Source organism: Schistosoma mansoni, chromosome 3 (assembly GCF_000237925.1).
Source record: "Schistosoma mansoni strain Puerto Rico chromosome 3, complete genome".
Classification (NCBI taxonomy): Eukaryota; Metazoa; Platyhelminthes; class Trematoda; order Strigeidida; family Schistosomatidae; genus Schistosoma; species Schistosoma mansoni.
In genome coordinates this window covers 18,195,633-18,219,058 of record NC_031497.1, presented here as the reverse complement: position 1 = coordinate 18,219,058, position 23,426 = coordinate 18,195,633, and the positions used below count along the sequence as shown (strand labels likewise).

Sequence of the window (23,426 nt, the reverse complement as noted above, 5' to 3'; positions counted from 1 at the left end):
CAATATGAGATCATCATGGTAAAAGTTTTAGGATTTATATCGAATTTATGAGAGAAGAATTCAGTACATTCTTTCACAATCTTTCTCTTTGGATTGATTAATCGAAAATCGACCAGTCAAAATGTTCTGATTTGGTTTTCTATTCACAGCGTGCAACTGTTAAGTATAATAATATTCAAGAATGAAAAACTAGTGAGTGATACTAAGCTCTGGATTCAAAAGAAAGGAAGATAGAAGAAAATGAAAGCAACTGAAGGATCATAACAAAAATCTTGAATAAAACCAACTACTTTTAAGCTTTTTGGCTTAAGTTCAACCTTTGAAAAAGTTAAGAATAATTTTTAACGATAATAAATTTAAAATAAATTACAATGGTTGTTGATATAACCATTGAACCTGTAATAGTGCATGAAACAAATGTTTTATTTTGTTGTATGATTGTTACCCCTGGTGGAGAAGCATAAGCCGCCCATCAGTACTCTCCATCCAACTTTGTCCTTTAAGATGAACTATAATAATTTCTAACTATGAATAGTTGAGAGACTCTTCTTAATAGGAAACAAGATCAATACCAATTAGATAAACTGGATGATTAACACACAACAATTTTACAATAATGATTCATGAAACGGAAGTGAGATAAATCCTGTAATAATTATATACTGGTAAGATCATATTTGAATTCACTCAGTTACATAACAATTAAATTCAATGATTATTAATTACAGAAATTATATCAAATGAAACAATTATCATTTGAATGAAAAATCATAGAGAATTAGTCTAAACTTCAATAAGTTAATCAGAATCAATTCACATGATTAATGATCGTTCGTGTTATGGATCATTAATGGATCAGTGAAATTTCTAATGAGAATTAATTACTGTTAAACTAATAAATAAAACTCATTATTAGATTGAATTATTTAGTCTTTCATTAAATTACAACTAATTATTATATGGGGGTTGTTTGTGGAGATTTTTTTTAGTAATTTTTTTTATATATAGTTGAAAATCATGAGTCAATTGAAGCTAGATCACCATGGAAAACCTGAAAGCACTGGACGGCCGTTTCGTCCTATTGTGGGACTCATGTGCTCACTAGTGACTGGCTCCATGAGGTATTTCCTGGGGTTCTAGTGAGTAGCAGTAATCAGTGGAGTTCAACCAGGTTTGTTGGGAGATATAAACTCACTGAAGGCATTGGTGAAATGGTTGCTCAACTTCGTGGATTAGTGGAAGTTAGACATTAACACCGTTGAACGCCGGCTCAGTGGTCTATCGGTCGAGTGCTCGCGCGCAAGACTGGTAGGTCCTGGATTCGAATCTCGCGAGGCAGGATCGTGGATGCGCACTACTGAGGAGTCCCATAATAGGACGAAACGGCCGTCCAGTGCTTTCAGGTTTTCCATGGTGGTCTAGCTTCAATTGACTTCAATGAGATTCACTATATATAAATAATTATTATTTAATTGAGAAAAAATTCTATTTGATTCTTTTTCAATTTACCAAACTTTAAGAACTCGCCACATAAAATAATTAAAAGTTACGATAATGCCATGAGAAGACGAAGTTTATCAGAATTATGTGATATATTTGATTTTTATTATCCGAAGAAGTGATGGTTTACATCAAGTTATGAATATCCCAAGACTTGTTTTAATTAAAAATCTTTAAATTTTCGTTAATTTCTTGTTATTCATTTCTAATCATTTAGTTATTACAACATAAAACGATGTATTCATTCAAACAAAGTTCTACACTCTTGTATTTTAGTTTATTTAAAAATTTTTTATTTAATCTAGCTTTATTATTCATTAGTGGATTACTTCAAACACTATTCAACTTTGAACTATACTATTATGTCATCGCTCTATACCTAGAGTAGATTATATGAGTTAGGTAAAATCATTAACCAACAGTATACAACAACCATAAAAGTCACAATCCGTAGGAAGTGAATAAACCTAGAAACCTTTACTTAATTCCCTTTATTTTATGATTAAAGTTGTGGAAACAATTTCAAATACAATCATTATTTCAGTTCCAATCAATTTAAGATCTAGAAAACATATGAGAGGTAATTTCGAAAATGACATCAAAATGAAAATATTATTGAGGGATACGATAAAGAGAGAAAAAATGATGACGAATTGACAAAACGTCATATATCACTTGTTTTTTTCTCTGTCAAAAACAACTTCAGTTTAGTCAAAATCACAATACTCAATATTATAATGGTATGAAAAAGAAAGATTAAAACTAATTCCTACTACTGTGTTCATTTAATACGAATCAACCTATTATTTTGTGACATAATTTCTCACTTATGTGTACAGTACAAAGAGTCATATCAAGGCAGTTCTCAATAACAAAAAACATCTCTTTTCGTTAGGATAAGCTAATAAGTCACCAACTATTCACAGTTTCGTAGACCAACTTACGAGTTGTAGTAATTTTATGTATAATTCGAAAAGTTTTTACCCGAATATATATACCTTTGTAAGTGGAGTGATTCAAATTCATAAGAGCCACTAGTTGGAAGTTGTGAATACTATGCTACAATATCAAATGTTTGAAGATTTAGTAAATCGAACAAATTCACTCCTAGTCTTCCTTCAGAATTCGAGTCTTGAAATCTCATAACTTTTTTTTCTTTTTCTCTACCTAATCTTTTTTAACACCACTGAAACTGTTTACTACTCTTATTACTCTTTAATTTATTTCGAAATAATTTTATCTCGCACGTATGTGTAACGTTATTTACGTTGCGTATTACTGAATGACTTATTTCACCAAGATTCATGTTGATTTAATCTATAATACACATCGCTTGCAGTGAATATTCTTGAACAGAAGACGTAATGGAGAGGTTACTACTTTGTTATATGCTTTCATTCAACATGTAGAAATAAATTAATTAGGTACTGATAACATCATTTTATTTTGATATTTCAATTACTTACTTCATTTAAATTCTCATCCAAATTAAATGGCCAAGATTGATCATCAATAGAAACACAACAACTAGGAATACGAAAAGATTTAAGTGATGTACCACGAAGAGCTGTAAAAGCTTTCATATCCACAATATTAAACCAATAACCTTTAAGTAAAATAAAAGTCACATTTAATATAAAATTATAAAATAATAGAACGTGTGAAAAAGGTATACATTAATTACACTGATCAATCTACAACTGTCTGATTAGTGTCCATTGTGAAGAGAAGAATACAGAAACAACAAACAATGAAAGCTACGTTTTGGATCATTAGTTAGCTTGCTTCCTAATCAATACTTATTAACATTTAGTTTAAATAATTGCCTTATTCCTTTAGTCACAGGCTTCCGTTTAATATATAAACTATTGTAATTTAAACATTAGTCTTGTATCATATTTTCATATCCTAAATGACTTACCCTGGTATACACCAATATCTTTTTAGTTTATTGTGCGTTATGATCCAATTATTCACAAATTGGGTATACGTAATACATGCTCCAAACACCTGACCTGATGAAAACTCACTACCTCATCGATCAATTTACAATTCCTTATCTATTATACTCAGTTTAACCTCAGCATTGCTAACTAAGCGGTTTCAACACATGAGCACTTTTTTGAAAACATATATCGCTGAACACTAGTAACCTACGAATATCCTCTATTGCCAAAAACTGTGTTTGATGCCAATAAAGAATAACAGATTCAGTTGCTGTGTAATATAATAGTTCTCTGATTGACATAGGAAAATCTCCTCTACACCACAGGTGACACAGGCTGGCAAATACCAAGAGAGTTTTCTGAAATAGTCCCAATATTCCAATAGACACTAACTCAACAGGGTTGACGAAAATTCCAAGATAAGTGGAGTGGCCGACACATTTGACGACTTCACTCCCTATCACTAGTTTAGACGTTGACACAGACTCGTTTCGAAACAACGTTTTGCATTGGGGAGAGAATGGAATCCCAAACATGCCAGCACTGTTGTTTAAGGCGATAAAAATATTATGGATTTTGTCAGCTTTTTCACTACACAGAACCGTGTTATCTACGAGCAGTAGGTCGACAAGTGAATTTCCTGGTATGAGATCAATCAACGATTATATCAACAGAATTATTGTTACTATTCCCTAACACATAATGGTGAGCCTAGACACTACTGGCGCGGTTCTCAAATGAATATCCTAATCTCGGATGGGCTAGGTTTTACAACCATAAAGTGACTGTCCCTATTAATATATTATGTCCTTAATATTTTACAGTCAGTCGTGATAGACCAAAAGATATTCCAGACTGGTATGAGCCGATTCGGCCTTCGCTAAACTACTGCTCTGTAAATCGTACAGAACATTTGGACTGGAAACTACGCATGATTTAGTCGACAAATGCAGTGTCATTTGAGTAATTAAAACATTGGATTACAGTCTTACATGTTTTGATACACTCAGTTTCATCAGCACTAGATATTAAGATTAATTCAATTTAAATGGTCAAACAATTTGACGAGTAACGGACAGTTTCCGGAAACGTAATTTCTTTGGATGTGGAATTGTATTTTCATGTACCCTAGTTCCCCTAACTTTTAGACCAATCAAAAACGCGATTCCCATGGTCCAATGGAGAACCTGCTTTCAGATGAATAAAAACCATCAAGTTCAAAGGGACAGCATTTCACAAGTTTTACTAACACAGTCATGTCGTTTCACATGTTTACATTGAACAGCGAGGCGGGCAATACGTTTCAAGATATGTTTGTTGGCGTTGGATATCCAACCAAGGAAGAGTTAGCCAGACAATTACCGGTTCACAGGAATCAAGCTTCCTGTTATTTTATTATATTGGATGGTCATTGTAAAAAGATGGATTTTTATATTAAATATGTATGGAGAATGAAAAAGCATCCGTCAACGGCCGATATCTTCATCAAAGCGAAGGTATGCTTGTCCAAAATATCCTGTATATACCAAATAAGGCATCCTATTGGTTGCGAATGTTGATCCTTCGTATGGCAGATGGATTGTCAACCGTGAACAAATCGTCAATGATTCATAGCCGCGCGTTGTTTATGAGCAAAGCCCATAGTTCTGTCGACTGACAGACCAAACGTAAAGCATTCTCCCTTTACTGTTTTCGGGAGCTGTAGCCTTTGTAGCGATCGATTCCGTTTAAGAAACGTACGGAGAACAACTCACTGCACAGGATGCCTGGAGTATGCGTCGCCGTGTCTGAACAGTCAAAAATTCCAGGTTTGTTTAGCAGTTTTCATGTTTTGAAACCTTCGCAAAGCACATCATGCAGCTGGAAGGTGAAGCACAGACGTCGTGTGACGTAGACAGTCAGCTGCAGTGTTATTTCTTCTGTACATGGGATACGAATAACATAGCTTGCCTGTTTGCAGACATCATAGGAATTGATGGCACCTTAAAATATAATAAAGAAGTGCCACTCTACCAGTTAGTAACATTGGATGCTTCAATGAAAGCGATACCAGTAGTCTTTGGATTTATAGCTGGCGAGAAATCTTATCTTATTGGAAGGTTCTAAACCTTTTTTGTGCTTTTTTAGTAAACCGGTCGGAAGCTTCATTAGTGACGACAGTCTTGTCATTGGTAGTGCTCAAAGTGCAAACCTCCTGGCTGTTCACCAAACTTTGTACAGATTTTACATCATATGGAACGTTATACAGAGAGTAAGGAGGTTTCTAAGATGGTTTCCGATGATGATGACAATGAAGCCTGTGCGGGGTGCTCCACAGTGAATGTTCATCACTTGACATGATTTCGTAAAATATTGAAACTGATACTAAATTTAGTATTTTCGGGAAAAAATAAACATAAGATTGTGATTAAACAGTTTAGCATCCACACTCAATGAATGCACTGTTTTATTTCTTACAACTCTAAAGAATAACAATCGTGGCAATCATTTCATTAATAGCATAAAATAGATGAATTTGAACTTCATGATAATTTGTATCCAGTTCACTGTAATCTATTATTATATTTATTCATGATTAGTAATGTTTGTTTGTAAATTGACCTATTTCTAATTGTTATCAAGAAAATCACTGGTATCATCTGACCTTAATATTCCACTACAGATTATAGCAAATATCCTACACCCGATTTCGATTATGGTTAAGCCCTTTTTATTAACTTAATAGATATTGTCATTTGGATAGTAGCAATCCACATAAATCATTGTACAGTTATGATCAATAGAGCATATGACAGACTCTAGCCAAAACGCTGATTGTTTAAATATCTTCATAGTTGAAAGCGTGAGTCAATTGAAGCTAGACCACCATGGAAAACCTGGAAGCACTTGACGGCCGTTTCGTCCTATTATGGGACTCCTCAGCAGTGCGCGTCCACGACCTCGCCTCGCGAGATTCGAACCCAGGACCTATTAGTCTCGCGCCAGAGCACTTAACCGATAGACCACTGAGCTGGCATTTATGGTGTTAATATCTAACTTCCACCAATCCACGAAGTTGTGCAACCGCTCACCAATTGTCTTCAGTGAGTTGATATCTCACGACAGAGGTCGTTTGAACTCCACTGGTCACTGCTTCTCACTAGAACTGGATTTACCTCTCGAAGTCAGTCACTAGTGAGCATATGATTATTATTATCAGAAGGGGTTTCTTGTGGAGATTTTGTATTTTCATAGTTTAAATATCATTCGATGGTTCATCCTCCTCCCCATATAAGTATGCACTCAAATCTTATTATTAACTTTTGCTTTGTCTTGCTGCGCCCTTATACAATTGGACTATAAATTTGCCTATGTGATTGCTCGCGCTTGCTCGCTGATAATTACTTATGTGTATGTAGCTTTGTGACCTGCGTCATTTGATAATAAACTATAGTTGCAGCTTCTCTTTGCCTTCTGATTTCATGCACCGTTAAGAAGTGAACGATTAGCGAAGCAATGCACTACAAGCTTGTTAAGATTTATGTAACATTATATTTAACGCAGTTGCAATATATTCTTATCAATTAGTAAGAATTCTCTTAGACTACTGATTCTTCAGACCATATTAATTGTCTGACATGAATTTGATATCTTCATTTAAAATATTCATACGGTATGTGGTAAACTTCCTAAAGTGTACTTACGCTTGAGTGATCAGTACATGTGATAAGCGAAAATCCTGCTTATCAAATATGGCAGGATAAAAACTTATCCAGTAAAAGAATTAATCTTTATTATGAAACATTCATACCACGTGGTTTTCACGTTACGGATGATTTTAGATAGGAACTATTTTGCGAATTCAAAAAAGGCATGCTAGTATTTAGAATGTCAAAATAAATCCTTAACTGTTAATGGTTATCTTCCTCGTTCAGTTGCAAAATTAAATTAACTTAGGTTCCACAGATTAGTGATTTTCGTCACAATAGAAGTTAAACTCTTCGGTTACATTTAATATTAAGTAGATGAACAAGTGAAATTCAGTAAACTGATTCGATGAAAATCTAATTTTTAATAAATACCATATGATAACTGAATATTATTTTATTATACAGAAGATTGACTTCATCAATATATTTATTTATTTATTTGAACATATAAATACTGGTACAAGGGGGCACCAGATATATATGCGCCACACAAAACAATGAGAATGGGAAGAGAGAAAGAGGGTAAGGTTCATATAAGCAAAAAGAAAAAAAAGAACAATAACAACCACAGATTGGTGTATGTTAGCGTAATAATAAGAAAAATAGTGGGGGAAACAGAAATGTACAACCAGAAGAACTCTTTCATTTAAGGAAGTTATAACCACTCTTTATGAAGAAAGTAAAAGGTTACACCAGGATCGCTACTGGATTTTATTCTGAGCCATATCTGATAACGTCTCTAGCCACTGTGTCGCACCATCTCTCGGACCCCAGCCAGGGAGTCGGGAAGGACCAACATAAACCAGCCCTTTGCAGCTTTCTTTCATACCACGACATCATGTCATACACTGACCACCTCTCCACTTTTTCCAACCAGTTCCAGAGCCGGCAAATAATGCACAACGAGGAATCCTCTGGGACGACATTCGTGGAACATGTCCAGGCCACCGAAGTCGATGTTTCAAGATAGTGACACCAATTGGGTTATCGTCTCTGTGCCCGAACACTCGATGCCGAACCTCTGCATTACTAACATGGTAATACCACTGGATGACAGCAATCGTTTGGATAACGATGATCAAACACAGAGTCGTCCAACATCCTCAATTCAGAGAGGCCAGGTTTCACAAGCATCGAGCAAAACTGCTCTTACTGACGCGTTGTAGGTCCGACCTTTTACAGCCAGACTAACATCACGAAGGCGTCAAAGATGGCCCAGATTGGCATAAGCCTCTCCAGCTTTCACTATACGTGAATCGATCTCATCACTCACGCCACCACCAGCACTTATGTAGCTACCTAGATACACGAACTTCTCGGCTACTTTAATCTGCTCACTACCCAAAGTGAGTACAGGATTAGAATCCTGACAGTCTTGTAGAAGTACTTTTCACTTCGAAGGTGCAAAGCACATACCGTACCTGCGGACATTGATTAAGTGCGGATTGACTAGCTTGAGCATTATTGCACGGTAAGACAATATCATCCGCATACTCAAGGTCGAGAAGTCGTTCTCCAGGCAATAGATCCACACTACGTTACCTACATCCATCAGAGCTGTTTCTAAAACGTCATCGATAGCAAAGTTGAAGAGGAATAGTGAGACTGAGCAACCCTGCCTAACCCCACTGCTTGAATGGAACAAGGGAAAAAAGTGGTTGCATGTCCTCACTCTGCCTGAGGTGTTTGTATACAGGGCCTAAGATGTTAATAAACTTCTCAAGCACACCCTTCTTCAATAGACAATCCCAGAGGACAGTCTTGTCCAACGAATCGAAGGCAGCCCTGATATCAATAAACACTACGACTGTTGGCCTGTGATAAGTATGACGGTGTTCTGACATTTGGCGGAGGGTGAAGATACGATCAATACATCCTCGACCAATATAAATATTTTCAATTTCTTAATTAAATAATAACACAGGTGGACACGAAAATTTGTTGAATTGCAGTTCCACTGTGATTTTCATTGTACATAAAAATTAGAATTTATCAATCTGGAGTTTCAATTATATACGATCTACAGACTCCTATTGTTGTGAACGGGGACATAAGAGGGGACAACCAAATGTATCCTGATACATTACAGAATATCTTGGTAAAATCTGAGAACCATACAGTAAATACTTCATTTGCAAAGTATCCATCAATTGTCTCAGACTTTATTGTTCCTTCGTTTCCATACTAATCACTGTATATTATCGTTCTCTCCGATTTTCTAAACCTTCTGCCGCCAGGTATTCCACTTTAGATTGGTGATACATACTACTTATATCTGTCGACACCAGTAGCATACACCACACAACATAACGGTTCATTTTGACTACACTAACATCTCATTAGGAACCATCGTAGTAAAAATTTATTAAAATTTAACAATTCGAACACCAGAATAAACTCTCTTTAAAAACTTGTTACTATTATCAAAAGCATTTGGTTAAAAATGTCACCCACATAGTTGAATACGGACATAGCTGATTGAATATATCTCACTGAATGGTCTACTTTGATACGAATAATACTTAATGTATTTAACTCATTTCACCGTAGTTTAGTGGTTTCAAGGAACTTCTTTACACTGCAGTCATATATATATATATATATATATATATATATATATATATATATATATGATTTGTCATATTGGTTATTTTCATCTAGTTTTCTGTGTATTCGACTTTTCTTGATAGACCGTTTATTGAGAAAACAATCTGACATGTCTTGTTTAGTCATATTTTTTCGAAAAATAGTATAACACGTTAAATTACTTGTAAGTGCTCAAGTCATCATCACTATGTTTATAGGTAAAAATTCTATTACAATTTTATAATGTACTATTATTTATAATATTACATTCATTACTTCAATTATTTTCAGATTTCAACCACCAGTTCAAAAGCAACCTCATTGGTTAAACGGATTATATGAGAAAACAAGCACATAACCAATCAAATAAGCCAAATTTTAAGTTTTGATACACATCGCATTTGCGTACGCAGTTGTTCAGACCAATTTGACTAGTAATATGAATTTTATACACAATTTGAAGTGAGAAAAGAAATTACTTACCAATTAGTGTAAAATGCGACAATTGTTGACATCTCCATGCTAACATGACAAACGGATCAGGATTGACATCATCCGGCGCTTTATACAAATTTGGTGAGTAAAAAACTAGATTTGATGAAGTAGATGATTGTGGAGCCTCGGAAAAATTGGGATAATAATTACGATCGTAAGGTAAATAATCACAAAAATCATTAACATTGGCATTAGTTGTATTGATACTATCATGAGTAGAAATGAGCGCTTGATGAGATACAAGGCTTGTATCACTACAACCACCCTTATTGATAGCACTTTCCTCACATAAAGCGGATTTTATTATGCTCAAACTATCATTATCATTTTTTGATATAATTTCTGAATTAGAAGAGCATTCAGTTTGTTCAAGCATCTTATGAAGTGATACTGGTGCTACCAATGATTGGTGTATTTGATTATCAGACAAGCATGACCCTGATGGTACCGGTAAAGATGAAGATGATGAAGTCAAAGATAGACTGGTTGAAACAGGTAGCAAAAAATTACCTGAGTAATAGTTATTGTTACTACAACTTTTATCTTCATAATCAAATAGATCATAAGAAGAATCACAGCTCAATATATCAAAATCACTTGTACTATCCAGTAATAATGAATGATGTGATGAATAAGAACTGAACATTGACTGATAATCAGAGTCAACACAGTCGTAGTTATCATAATTAACAACAGCATCATAAGACGTTGTTGGTGTATTGGCAATAAATCTAATGATATTGCCATTATTATTATTATTACTATCACTACTATTATCATTACTACTAGTGGTAATGGTAGTATATTCCGTATAATGAGAAATATTATGTAAAATACCGTTAGAATTGTTTGACATCACAGATATTACATTGAAAGTATCAATTAGATAGAAATGCTCTAAACTCATAGCAAATGTATCCATTAAATATTGTATAAGATAAGACAATGGATCTGGTTTACAATAGTATATATAAATTGAATTTAAAGGCAAAGCAGAAGGCAAAAGTTTGGTTGAAAGTAATTGATAAATTTGATTTTGTTCACCATATGGATGATGATACTCCCTTAAGTGTTGTTCACGTTCATTTTCCAGTCGACATTGCACCGGTATATGCGGTGAAGATGAAGACGTCGGCGATGAGGATGTAGAGGTGACAGAACAAGATGATGGCATCGAAGAATATGATGATGATGATAATTGATTATCAAGTTCTTGAGTAGTATTTTGTATGAAAGACATTCGTTGATTGGTTAAATCCGAATGGACTATTGATTGTTTGAGATCGTTTACACAAATTAGGAATAAAGTCACACAAAAATTAGGAAGTATTTCATGCACATGTCTCCAAATTTGATTTCTATGATAGATGAGGATACAAAAAGAAAATAGACTAGAGTAACAGTTTAACTGGAAAAAAGATTAAAAACAATCGCTACCATCAGTTGACCACAAGTAGTCCAGATCTCAACGTCAATCACGAACAGCAGATTCAAGAAGTCAATCATAATCAACGTAGGATGGGGTCATAAAAGTTTCCTGGACCAAACTGTGACATTAAATCAGAGAATTAAAGTGAAATTAATAAGATAAATAGCCGAGGAACTGAAATAATAATAGCACCGATGATAGTTGAAGAGGCTAAATACAGTTTACTACTCCAACAATTTACAGATAATGAGTTGTGATTATCATGATCAACAGCATAGTACATTTAATCGTTAAGCTAATTATTATTTGGATATGTCTTATTTTTCCCGAAACTATAAATCCACTGACAATGTCGATTTGTGGCTATCAATCAGCATGACTAATTTGATATATATATATATATATATATATATATATATATATATATATATATAATCATAGCATTTAAACAAGTACACATCTTTACATAACACAAGGTGAACACGCTTCAAATCAAATGACTGACACACACCACAGGTACAACTCGACATGTAGGCAGGATTGGACAACTATTTGATATACTATTTTTCTTCGTAACCTATTTATATTTGGTTACTGATTATTTTTCTGGAGAAGCTTGGAACCGACTATAGAGTGAAAAGTCGGAGTCACCTTAATTCCAATTTCTGAGACTAAAGGGGGCTTATATATCGTTATCAATGCATTTAGTTGTTGCTGTCATCAGTATACGACAATTTGAGAAATTAGGACACGGTCTTCTAAAACCTGAGGAAAAACCCGAAATCCCTCTATACACATACACCAACTACCTAGACCGACAGATACATGGAACCGTGCATAATAAGACATGAGGTTACAGAACAAAAATATGACGGTATCCAGTAAAAATAATGAGATGGTGTTTTCGGGAAAGACAAAAATTAAGGGCATCCAGTATATATTTATTCGTGTAAACTCCCCTTTCATTTGAGATTATTCGATCTTTATGAATTATAACCAAAATCCTACATTTACCCCGTAATGCTTAGATAAAAATGTGTCATTATGTTGGGGATGTTAGATCTCCAGAACTCACTTGGAAAATGAATTATTTTTGTAATTTTGTTTTAAAAATTTGAATTTATTGTTTTCGCGCCAAAAGAGCTAGTTTTCACCTTCATATCGTATTACCCACTTGGGAGGATCTTAAACGCTATTTGGTCATTGTATCTTTTAGTATGCTACTTTGTAACGCTTCCCAAGGACAATTTTATGCTGTATATATACGTTTGATTTGTGCCTGTTGTGATTGCTTGTGATTCTGGCTGCTTGCGGAATATATTTCCCCACTTCAAACTTGGACTTCTTTCTCCAGTTAACGGGGCTGGAACGCGTCAGAATAGCTAGCTTTGTCGCGTTCTCACATTAGGGAACTCGTAATCGCTTCAAACATAACACATTAATTTTAAGTCACCATTTTACCAACTAAAAGCCTCTGGTGTCAAATACATTCAAAGACTCAGTAATTCAACGTACTTAGAATGTGAAATAAAATAATTACAAAACAACCTGATATTCCTAATAAGTCAGTCGGTTACTTTTGATTCAGGAACTCGCATGAATGTCTACTGATTTAAGTTGCTGCGTGAAATCGGCATAATAAGAGAAGTACTAAGAGAAACACATCAGAGAAATTAATTTCAACTGATAGAAACTTAAAAATAAGTTTTTCAATAACTATATTCTTATGAACAGTATACTATACAACTATTTAAAATCATAAAACTCACCGAATAATAGGAAGATCTTGAACATTGTTTTGTACAAAAAGTTTTAAAATACGAAGATGGTTTGAATTCTCCGATAAAATTAAAAGTATATCCTCCGAAAGATTTAGGTAATTAATAGAAAACTGGTTGAGGTTGGAAAATATAAATAATCTTGTATTCAAATAGGACATGGATTGATTGATTTGAAATAATCTGATAATTTGTAGTGATAATAAATTATGCTTTTGACTTTTTGTCAATGATTGTAATACACGGCTGACTTCATAACTTCCACAATAAGTTCCACCCCAATAAAAATTTTTTAAACATTTAGCATTCATAATGACGTCGCATAAGGCATTTATTATTCTGAAGTTTAAACGAGAAAATGAAAGAATAATAACATGCTTTTAAGTACAGAAAAAACAGTGAAAATAGATAATTATATGGTCGAATATCTAAAAAAAGCACCCTTATAGCTTAAAATACAGTGAAAATCTGTTATGTCCCGATAAGAATAATGAATGGTAAATTTGGGATCCATTTATGGACCAATACTATGCGTATATTTTTATCTTACGCCTGTTAAATGACTAAACTATTCATATTCCTGTCCCTTTTATTATGAGCTTTATTTTGACCTATGAACTAACAGTATACTACTTACCATTCTTGAGTTATGCCCTGTCTATCAATTACTATCTCCCTTATTCACAGCCACATTTGGCTAAATCTTTTACAAATGTTGTTTTCTTATTTTATGGTACGATGTGGTCTGTATGCTTGAAATGAATGATTTATATTACAGAGGCTGAGATTGGTCTTAGCTGACTGGGTTAGGCAGAAAGCAGGACCAATAAGTACTCCAGATTGCTCGTACGGGTTTTATGGATTTGGTTGAAATTATTTTTCTTTCTTAGCGAACAATAGCATACAAATCTCATTGAAATAGTGGGCCCATTAATGTTAGACCACCATTTAAAACCTGGAAGCACTGGAAGGCCGTTTCGTCCCAGTATAGGACTCCTCGGTAGTGCGCGCTAATGACCCCACAACGGGGATCAGATCCACAACACACCGTCTCGCACGTGAACGCCTAACCTCCAGACCACTGAGCTGACGTCCAACGGCGTTATTGTCTAATTTCAACCAATTCACGATGTTGCGTCACCATCCTTCATTGTCCTCCATGGATAACTGCCTCACGTCGACATGGTTGAATTCCACTGGTCACAACTTCTAACTAGAACTCCGAGAATTATTTCGCGAAGCTAGTCAACATGGATGAAATTCAACAGCCTCCACAACCCCAAACTGAAAATTATCATGTGCTCACTAATGACGATCTACAGGTTAAGCGTTCGCGCGAGAGCAAAGGCCTTTAGTTTGAATCCCGCGTGCGCGATCATGGTTGAGCACTGCTGAGGAGTCCCATACGAGGATGAGTCAGCCGTTCAGTGCTTCCACGTTTTTACTGGTGGTCTAACATTGATCGATTCATGATATCAATGAAATCCAACAATCTTCACAACTTCAAACTGAAAAGAGTAGAGAAAGATGTGCTTGTTTTACTTTTACTAAAAACTAAATCTAGACAGTCCAAATACGAGAATGTACATTGGAATAAAATAATCATCTTTGCGGTTTCAGATGATAGTTCTCGAATCTTCTAACCGAAGTGAAGTGGGTTGAACCTGTGACTTACAAATGTGATACATGATCTTATTAACTAAGTGCAAACCCATGTATTACCGTAACCAATGGTTAGAGACTTTGGCTTGGAATTGTTCCCAATATCGGAGGTGCATTCACTCTTTGTCTTTCTGTAGAACCTGTGTCTGAAAATCTCCTTGTAAACCTCATTCTCTATACCTCGTCATTTTTTAATACTGCTGATACCGTTACTACTTCTACTACTCTGGGATTTCTTTGACGATAATTTTATCTCGCTGAGTTAATATGGCATGGCAACTTGAAGTGATACATGTGTTAGGATCTATGTTGCTTTTCCTTGAACTATAAATTTTGTATAGGAGTAGTAGTATTACTAGGCTAAGCTGGATACTGTAGAGGGGATCTAACTTGCTACACACGGTTCGAAAGTTGTCTTTCGTTTTCCAAGTGACTGCTTCACCATCACTATAACCTTATTGCACTATTCTTCAGAATAACTGAAGACGGTTAGAAATACAGGTTTGGCTGATTAAATATTATTATATCAGTAGATCGAGTACGTTTGTTTCTCTTTCAGTGAACAATAGGAAAATGAGGTGTACAAAACTATAAAAGTGGGGACACACTCAGGAAATTTCAAAATCTTGAACTAACGCAGAAAAATGCTACCGGGTGGGTAAATACCTTTTGTACACATATGAATAACCCAGTTGTAGTTTATTCTTCATACACAGTCCTTAGTTGATCTCAAGTACCGTGGAAAGTAACTCCGCCTGTAGCTCTTCTAGAGTTACTGCCGGTCCCAAGCCCGGGTAAAGGAGGGGGGTTGGGCATGGGGTTAGCGACCCCATCCCGTAGAAAAGCTAACTCGCTAAAAAAACGCTAACCAGAAAAAATAATTCAAACCATTTAAACTCTGCCCTGGGAGTTGAAGGAATAATTATGACGCCCCATGATGAAAGCCGAAATTTTTCGGAAGTCACGAGGCCGATGCACCTTCTAACAACCTGAGCAACACTCTTTATAGGTACATGGAACGTCCAGACAATGTGGGAGACAGGGAAGACCAGTCAAATAGCAATGGAAATGAGAAGATACAACTTGGCAGTACTCGGAATCAGCGAAACCCATTGGACACAAACTGGACAACAAAGGCTAGGTACAGGAGAGATGCTGCTGTACTCCGGTCACGAAGGGGAAAATGCTCCACACACTCACGGAGTTGCTCTAATTCTGTCCAAAGAAGCACGAAATGCACTTGTGGGATGGGAATCTCATGGACCCAGGATAATCAAAGCATCATTCAGAACAAAGAAGGAGGGGATCACAATGAACGTTATCCAATGCTATGCACCCACCAATGATAGCAACGACGATGATAAAGATCAGTTCTACTCAAGGCTGCAATCAACTATAGAGAAGTGCTCACGAAAGGACCTCACCATCCTGATGGGAGATCTAAATGCCAAAGTTGGAGTGGACAACACAGGATAAGATGTAATTGGACGACATGGACTAGGAGAGAGAAATGAAAATGGGGAGAGACCTGCAAACCTATGTGCATTCAACAAATTGGTTATAGGCGGCACAATATTCCCACACAAGCGCATACACAAAGCTACATGGATCTCACCGGACCACACCACAGAGAACCAGATAGATCACATCTGTATCAACAAAAAATTCCGAAGATCAATGGAAGATGTGAGAACCCGGAGAGGAGCTGACATAGCTTCAGATCACCACCTAGTTGTGGCCAAGATGAGACTGAAGCTAAAGAAACACTGGACGACTGGACAAACAGCACTACAAAGGTTCAATACAGCCTTCCTTCGAGATACTGACAAGCTCCACGAATTCAAGATAACTCTCAACAACAGGTTCCAAGCTCTACAGGATCTACTGAAAGAACAGGAAACTACTTTGGAGGACAACTGGAAAGGGATAAAAGAAGCACTAACTTCAACGTGTCAGGAGGTTCTTGGTCCTAAGAAGCATCATCACAAGGAATGGATCTCTATGGGAACCCTGGACAAAATTCAAGAAAGGAAGAACAAGAAACTAGCAATTAAAAACAGTCAAACACGAGCAGAGAAAGTCAAAGCACGAGCAGACTACGCAGAAGCAAACAAGGAAGTGAAGAAAAGCATTAAGGCCGACAAGCAGAAATACATGAGAGAACTAGCAACGACGGCGGAAAAAGCTGCAAGAGAAGGGAATATGAGACAACTATATGATACAACAAAGAAATTGGCAGGGAGATATAGTAAACAAGAGAGGCCAGTCAAGGACAAAGAAGGAAAGACAATCACTGAAACTCAAGAACAGAGGAAAAGATGGGCAGAATACTTCGAGGAACTGCTGAATAGACCAGCCCCATTGAATCCACCGAACATCGAAGCAGCACACACTGACCTTCCTATAGATATCACTCCACCAACGGTCGAAGAAGTCAAGATGACCATCAGACAAATCAAAAGTGGGAAGGCGGCAGGACCTGACAAGATACCAGCTGAAGCACTGAAGTCAGACATTGAAGTAACTGCAAACATGCTTCACCTTCTATTCAAGAAGATTTGGGAAGAGGAACAAGTGCCAACGGACTGGAAAGAAGGATACCTCATCAAGATACCAAAGAAAGGAGATCTGAGCAAATATGAGAATTACAGAGGCATCAGTTTGTTATCAGTACCAGGAAAAGTTTTCAACAGAGTGCTGCTGAATCGGATGAAAGACGCAGTAGACGAACAACTTCGAGATCAACAGGCTGGATTCCGTAAGGATCGCTCGTGCACAGACCAGATTGCGACACTACGGATCATCGTTGAACAATCAGTTGAGTAGAACTCATCACTATACATCAACTTCATTGACTATGAGAAGGCGTTTGACAGCGTGGACAGAACATTATAGAAACTTCTTCGACACTATGGAGTTCCTGAAAAGATTGTCAACATTATCCAAAACTCATACGATGGACTACAGTGCAAAGTCGTGCATGAAGGACAGTTGACAGATGCATTTCCAGTAAGGACCGGAGTCAGACAAGGCTGTCTACTCTCCCCATTCCTCATCCTTCTGGTGATTGACTGGATTATGAAGACTTCGACATCTGAGGGGAAATACGGAATACAATGGACTTCTCAGAATCAATTAGATGATTTGGACTTCGCAGATGACCTAGCCCTCCTCTCTCATACACACGAACAAATACAAACGAAGACAACAAATGTAGCAGCAGCCTCTGCATCGATAGGCCTCCACATTCACAAAGGAAAAAGCAAGATTCTCAAATGCAACACGGAGAACACCAACCCAATCACACTTGATGGCGAAACTCTGGAAGAGGTGGAAATATTCACGTACCTGGGAAGCATCGCTGATAAACAAGGAGGATCGGATGCAGATGTAAAGGCGAGGATTGGCAAAGCAAGAGCAGCATTTCTACAATCGAAGAACATATAGAACTCAAAACAACTGTCAACTAATTCCAAAGTCAGAATCTTCAATACGAACGTCAAGACAGTCCTACTGTACGGAGCTGAAACGCGGAGAACTACTACGACCATCATCAGGAAGGTACAAGTATTTATAAACAGTTATCTACGCAAAATACTCAACATCCATTGGCCGGATACTATCAGCAACAGCGTTTTATGGGAGAGGACAAACCAGCTTCCAGCTGAAGAGGAAATTAGGAAAAGACATTGGGAGTGGATCGGACATACATTAAAGAAACCACCAATGTGCATTGCAAGGCAATCCCTAACTTGGTATCCGGAAGGGAAGCGGAAAAGAGGAAGACCAAAGAACACATTACGCCGGGAAATAGAAGCAGACGTGTAAAGGATGAATAACAACTGGAAAGGAAGGCTCAGGACAGAGTTGGATGGAGAATGCTGGTGAGCGGCCCATGCTCCTCGACGAGGGGTAACAGGCGAAAGTAAGTAAGTAAGTACCGTGGAAATTATGTAGACTGTTGACATCCCCGTGGGTTTCTCACACCATTAGAGATAATTTTCTTCTATGTAATCAGAACAAGAAACATGACCAGTCTTGATGACCTCGCAACCTGATGGATTGGTCGCAAGGGCTAAGAAACAAAATGCCCTGGTACGGTCGAGAGTGGGGAAAGTCCGCTCTCCCTCTCGAAATGCTCTCACATGGTCACGCGTATATAGCCTCTGTCAGGGAAGTCCTACTCACTGCCTTCTCGTGGCAGGGGTGTTGTTTACGAAATTGAGAGGACGAAAAGCCAATGTACGGCGCTTTAACCGGGCCGGTGGACACGGAAAGCATACCTAGGGGAGTGGGAAAACCCTGATTCCAAACCAATGGTGCACATGGGCTCCAGGATCCTGATGGAACAAATGGCGTATAAACCTATTGTTGGTCACCGTCTTCCATGGGACTGCATCTCCTCACGATGCTCCACTGCCTTGTGGATCAGATCTTTCGGTCAAAGGCTCGGGGTGTGACCCCCTAAAAAAACCACCTGTTTCGGTTTGGGAACCCGGGCAGTATCACAGCCCTCACACGAATCAAATAAGATTTGTGTGGCGCATATGTATTTGGTGCCTCTTTGTACCAATATTTATGTGTATAAATAAATAAATAAAATAAATAAGAAACTGTTTGAAACCTGCAACACATAACTGTTACGTGAGTAGTCCCGTATTTTTTATAACTTACCATTGGTATTGGAAACTTGTGATAGGGTAGTGTCATGTAGGGGATAAAGTTCGGCTCAACATATAATATGGAAATAATTCTCCTGAAGTTAAGGAAGCTCATCTCACCTTTAAAAAGAGTAAACCAGAAGACTAAAGCAAGATCCCCACTGGCTTAAATTCTGAGCCATATCTGATACTGTCTTAAGCGACTGAATAGCCTCATTTCTAGGGCCCCAACAAAGGAACTGCAGTGGATCAGTAAACGGCAAGCCTATACGGTTTTTCCATACCACAATGAATGGCTTGGTAGGTCACTGAGATGTCTTGATCTCACCCCTCAGCTTTATCTCAACATCAAAATATTTAAGCATTTAAAGGGTATAGATTAGTGTAATTAATTCCGAGACATTGTGGGAGTTAGCCGTACTATTAGGTATGGATAATCGAAGTGGGTGGGGAGGGATCCGAACACGCGGCTCATTAGCTGAAAGTAAGACGCTTTAACCATTAGGCCATTACTCTATACATATATCCAGGCTATCCAGTACAGCACGTCTCAATAGGTGGTTGGGAATGAATAAGTCTTAGAATACAAAATATCCCTCTGTAAAACGAGATATGGCTAATTAGTCAACATAGTTGAAAACAATTCCATCTAACTCATTATAACCGGACGTTCTCTGTCTCAATTCAATCATGGAGCGTCGGTGGAATTAAGGTAACATACAGCCAGTGATCTGAAATTGATAACAACAAATATAACACTTTGTGACAGGTCACAGGTTTTCGTCCTGACTACTGTAGGAAACTTCTATATAGAGAAGAATGACTGTTAACCCGAAATGAAGTTCAAGGTACTAACAGTACCCTTACGATCAATTATCTGTTGACTATTCGACTCATTTATATAGTCCCGAAAAAGCTTAGGACTCAATTCCAAAGTTACGTGGGTGAAAGATGTAAGAAAGTAAATGGCTTTCCCCAAGAAAAATGTAATTAAATTTCCATCAAACAAATGATTTCCAACCAATTTGCACTTGTGCCAACTGAGTTTTATTTATCTCTGCACCTCGTGATTACCTTGTTAAATGATAATGTAGTTTAAATTTCTCATAATTGAAACCCTTTGGAGAATTCCTAGGGTCTTAAAAATATTTTACCATATATTGTTAGTTTACTTGTTACCTTATCGTAAATTTAGAGTGAAGTCAGTTATTGATAACGGAGTACTACATAGTGAAATGGGTTGCTGGGCGTAGTTTAAACCTAACCTCTAATGCTGAAAAATGACTATTAATTTACCTTTCAAATTGTGGAGGCATGTCTGTTTATTCGACGACGTCGGACCCAAACAACCGTATCGAGATTGCAATCTATGAACAACGTTTGAGTGATACCGAAGTGTCTTTGAGAAGCTTTAACCACTTACTAGTCATGATAGCGGGTAATCGAGACTAGCAGTTCGAGTCGAACAACGTTTGGGGTTGTTAACACGGACTGACACCGACAATAATGCCAGAATGAAAGTTAGCCACGGGGATGGATGATATCTGCGCCGAAATCAATGACTCGGAATCTTAGATCTTATTGGTTCGTCCACAAGTTATAGTCTCGCCACAACTTCACAATGGGGACGGGCTACATGTACATGATTACTCAATCTCCTTATTTTGGGGGAGCCGCTATAAGAAATTTTGGGGAAATGGCACAAAAACCCCAAAATCCCCCAAACTTTGGGGATTTCCCCAAAATAGGGAGATTGGGTATGTATGACACAGCTTGTTCACGACTTAATTTGCAGGAAATAATTTGCCGTGACTTACTTCTTTGAAAGCCGGTTCGAGATATTTGAAGAGGACTTATTGTATAAAAGTTTTAATGTCGGTCGTAGGGATATGGAATGTATTCCAGCATTCGAGCACAAAGCATTCAGTATGTATTCCAAAACAGCAACATGAGACTCATCCCTTGGATCGAATTCAAGAGTAATCTCGTTACAATTTTTCATGGGGATAATCTGATTCTTGAAAGCTTCAACTTCTGGAAAATTAGGAGGACATATATGTAGTTTCTTCCATACAGATCTATCGGTGTATGCGACCCCACGCCAGCGTTTGCATACTGTAGAAACGTAAACGACTTCATCGCCTAAATAACTGTATATATGTTTTACAATATGGTAAGGCAAAAGGCTCCAAGAGTGAACTGACGAACCGCAGTCTAATGCCATACGAACTAACCGCCAGTCATTAAGACGCATTAAAATGCAGACCAATAAAAAGAACGTTCACCTCATTTCTGATTCATGTATGAATTCATGATCAGACTGTGTATTAAACCCGCTTGTAGAGGTTCAGACCTCAAATTTTCTCGGAGGAAATGGAAACCAATCTGTTTCTTAAGATGTGTAGGGCTAGTGAAATGTCGCTGAGTCTTAGCCAGATCATCTGGCAGTTGATTCAATGAATATTGAACGGTTCATCAATCCCCATCAAGGCCAAGGACAACCAACACGCATCAATTAATCTTACGCCATGGACTGACCCATGAGTTGGTGGTCACTCTATCGCTTGCACCTAATCTAATATATTTCTGTAATAACGTCCTTTGTGTTGTACAGTCTTCAAAGCACCCATAGTACCTTGATGCGACGAAGGAATAATCCATGTTAGGTGCTGACCATAAGGTGTGACTTCGACGTTAGCTGTTGGTTACACCATTCCCGCCTAACTGGAGTAGGCCCACAACCTTTCGACATAGATTATCTACGTTGATTATCTTCAGACCTGAGTTCTGGTTAACAGACAAGATTCTTCTTTTTGGAGGGATGAAGACTTTTGTCTGAGTCCCTCAAGATGAAAAAACTTCGTGTGATAATAGGAGTAACTTAGGTAAATTTCTCAAGAAGATATTCTTCAGTACTACTGATCGATCTGCAAGCACATTGACGTTTTTGTAATTGAATATGTATACCGTAATGTTCTAACAAAAACCACAGTCTTCCGGTCACCCTGAACAACAGTATTAGCATGTTTGGGATTCCATTCTCTCCCCAATGCAAAACGTTGTTTCGAAACGAGTCTGTGTCAACGTCTAAACTAGTGATAGGGAGTGAAGTCGTCAAATGTGTCGGCCACTCCACTTATCTTGGAATTTTCGTCAACCCTGTTGAGTTAGTGTCTATTGGAATATTGGGACTATTTCAGAAAACTCTCTTGGTATTTGCCAGCCTGTGTCACCTGTGGTGTAGAGGAGATTTTCTTATATCAATCAGAGAACTATTATATTACACAGCAACTGAATCTGTTATTCTTTATTAGCGTTAAACACAGTTTTTGGAGACAGAGGACATCCGTAAGTCACCAGTTACGGTTTATGCACTGGGTATTTCCATCCTCCTACTATCTCGACGCACAGTAGTTGCTGATAATATGGTATATTGGATAAAGGTTAGAGATTACAAGACCATGACAAAGTATCTGCCCATGAAACCACTGACTGTTCGGCTGAGTCACGCAACTAGATGCAGACTATCTAGTTGCGGTCCTTATAACTGTTTCAACGCTAACTCATTAGTGCCATTCATACTGATTCTGATAGCAAATTTGACATATTACGTATTCTAATGATGAAAACATTTGTACATATTTTTGCAACTCTATTAATGTCGCGATCGATTGAGATAT

General features: G+C 37.2%; 1 protein-coding gene across 1 annotated transcript in view; it reads right to left on the bottom strand.

Moving 5' to 3' along the window:
* Smp_168200 (hypothetical protein) overlaps window positions 1–21,970 on the bottom strand; it is a gene marked incomplete at its 5' end in the record, with an annotated part of 30,525 nt that extends 8,555 nt beyond the window's left edge. The window contains 4 exons of the mRNA XM_018799489.1: window positions 2,967–3,106; window positions 10,205–11,574; window positions 13,415–13,762; window positions 21,564–21,970. Of these exons, the coding sequence (XP_018651272.1) occupies window positions 2,967–3,106; window positions 10,205–11,574; window positions 13,415–13,762; window positions 21,564–21,970 (2,265 nt within the window). The remainder of the gene's footprint in view (window positions 1–2,966; window positions 3,107–10,204; window positions 11,575–13,414; window positions 13,763–21,563) is intronic.
* Window positions 21,971–23,426: the final 1,456 nt, after the last annotated feature.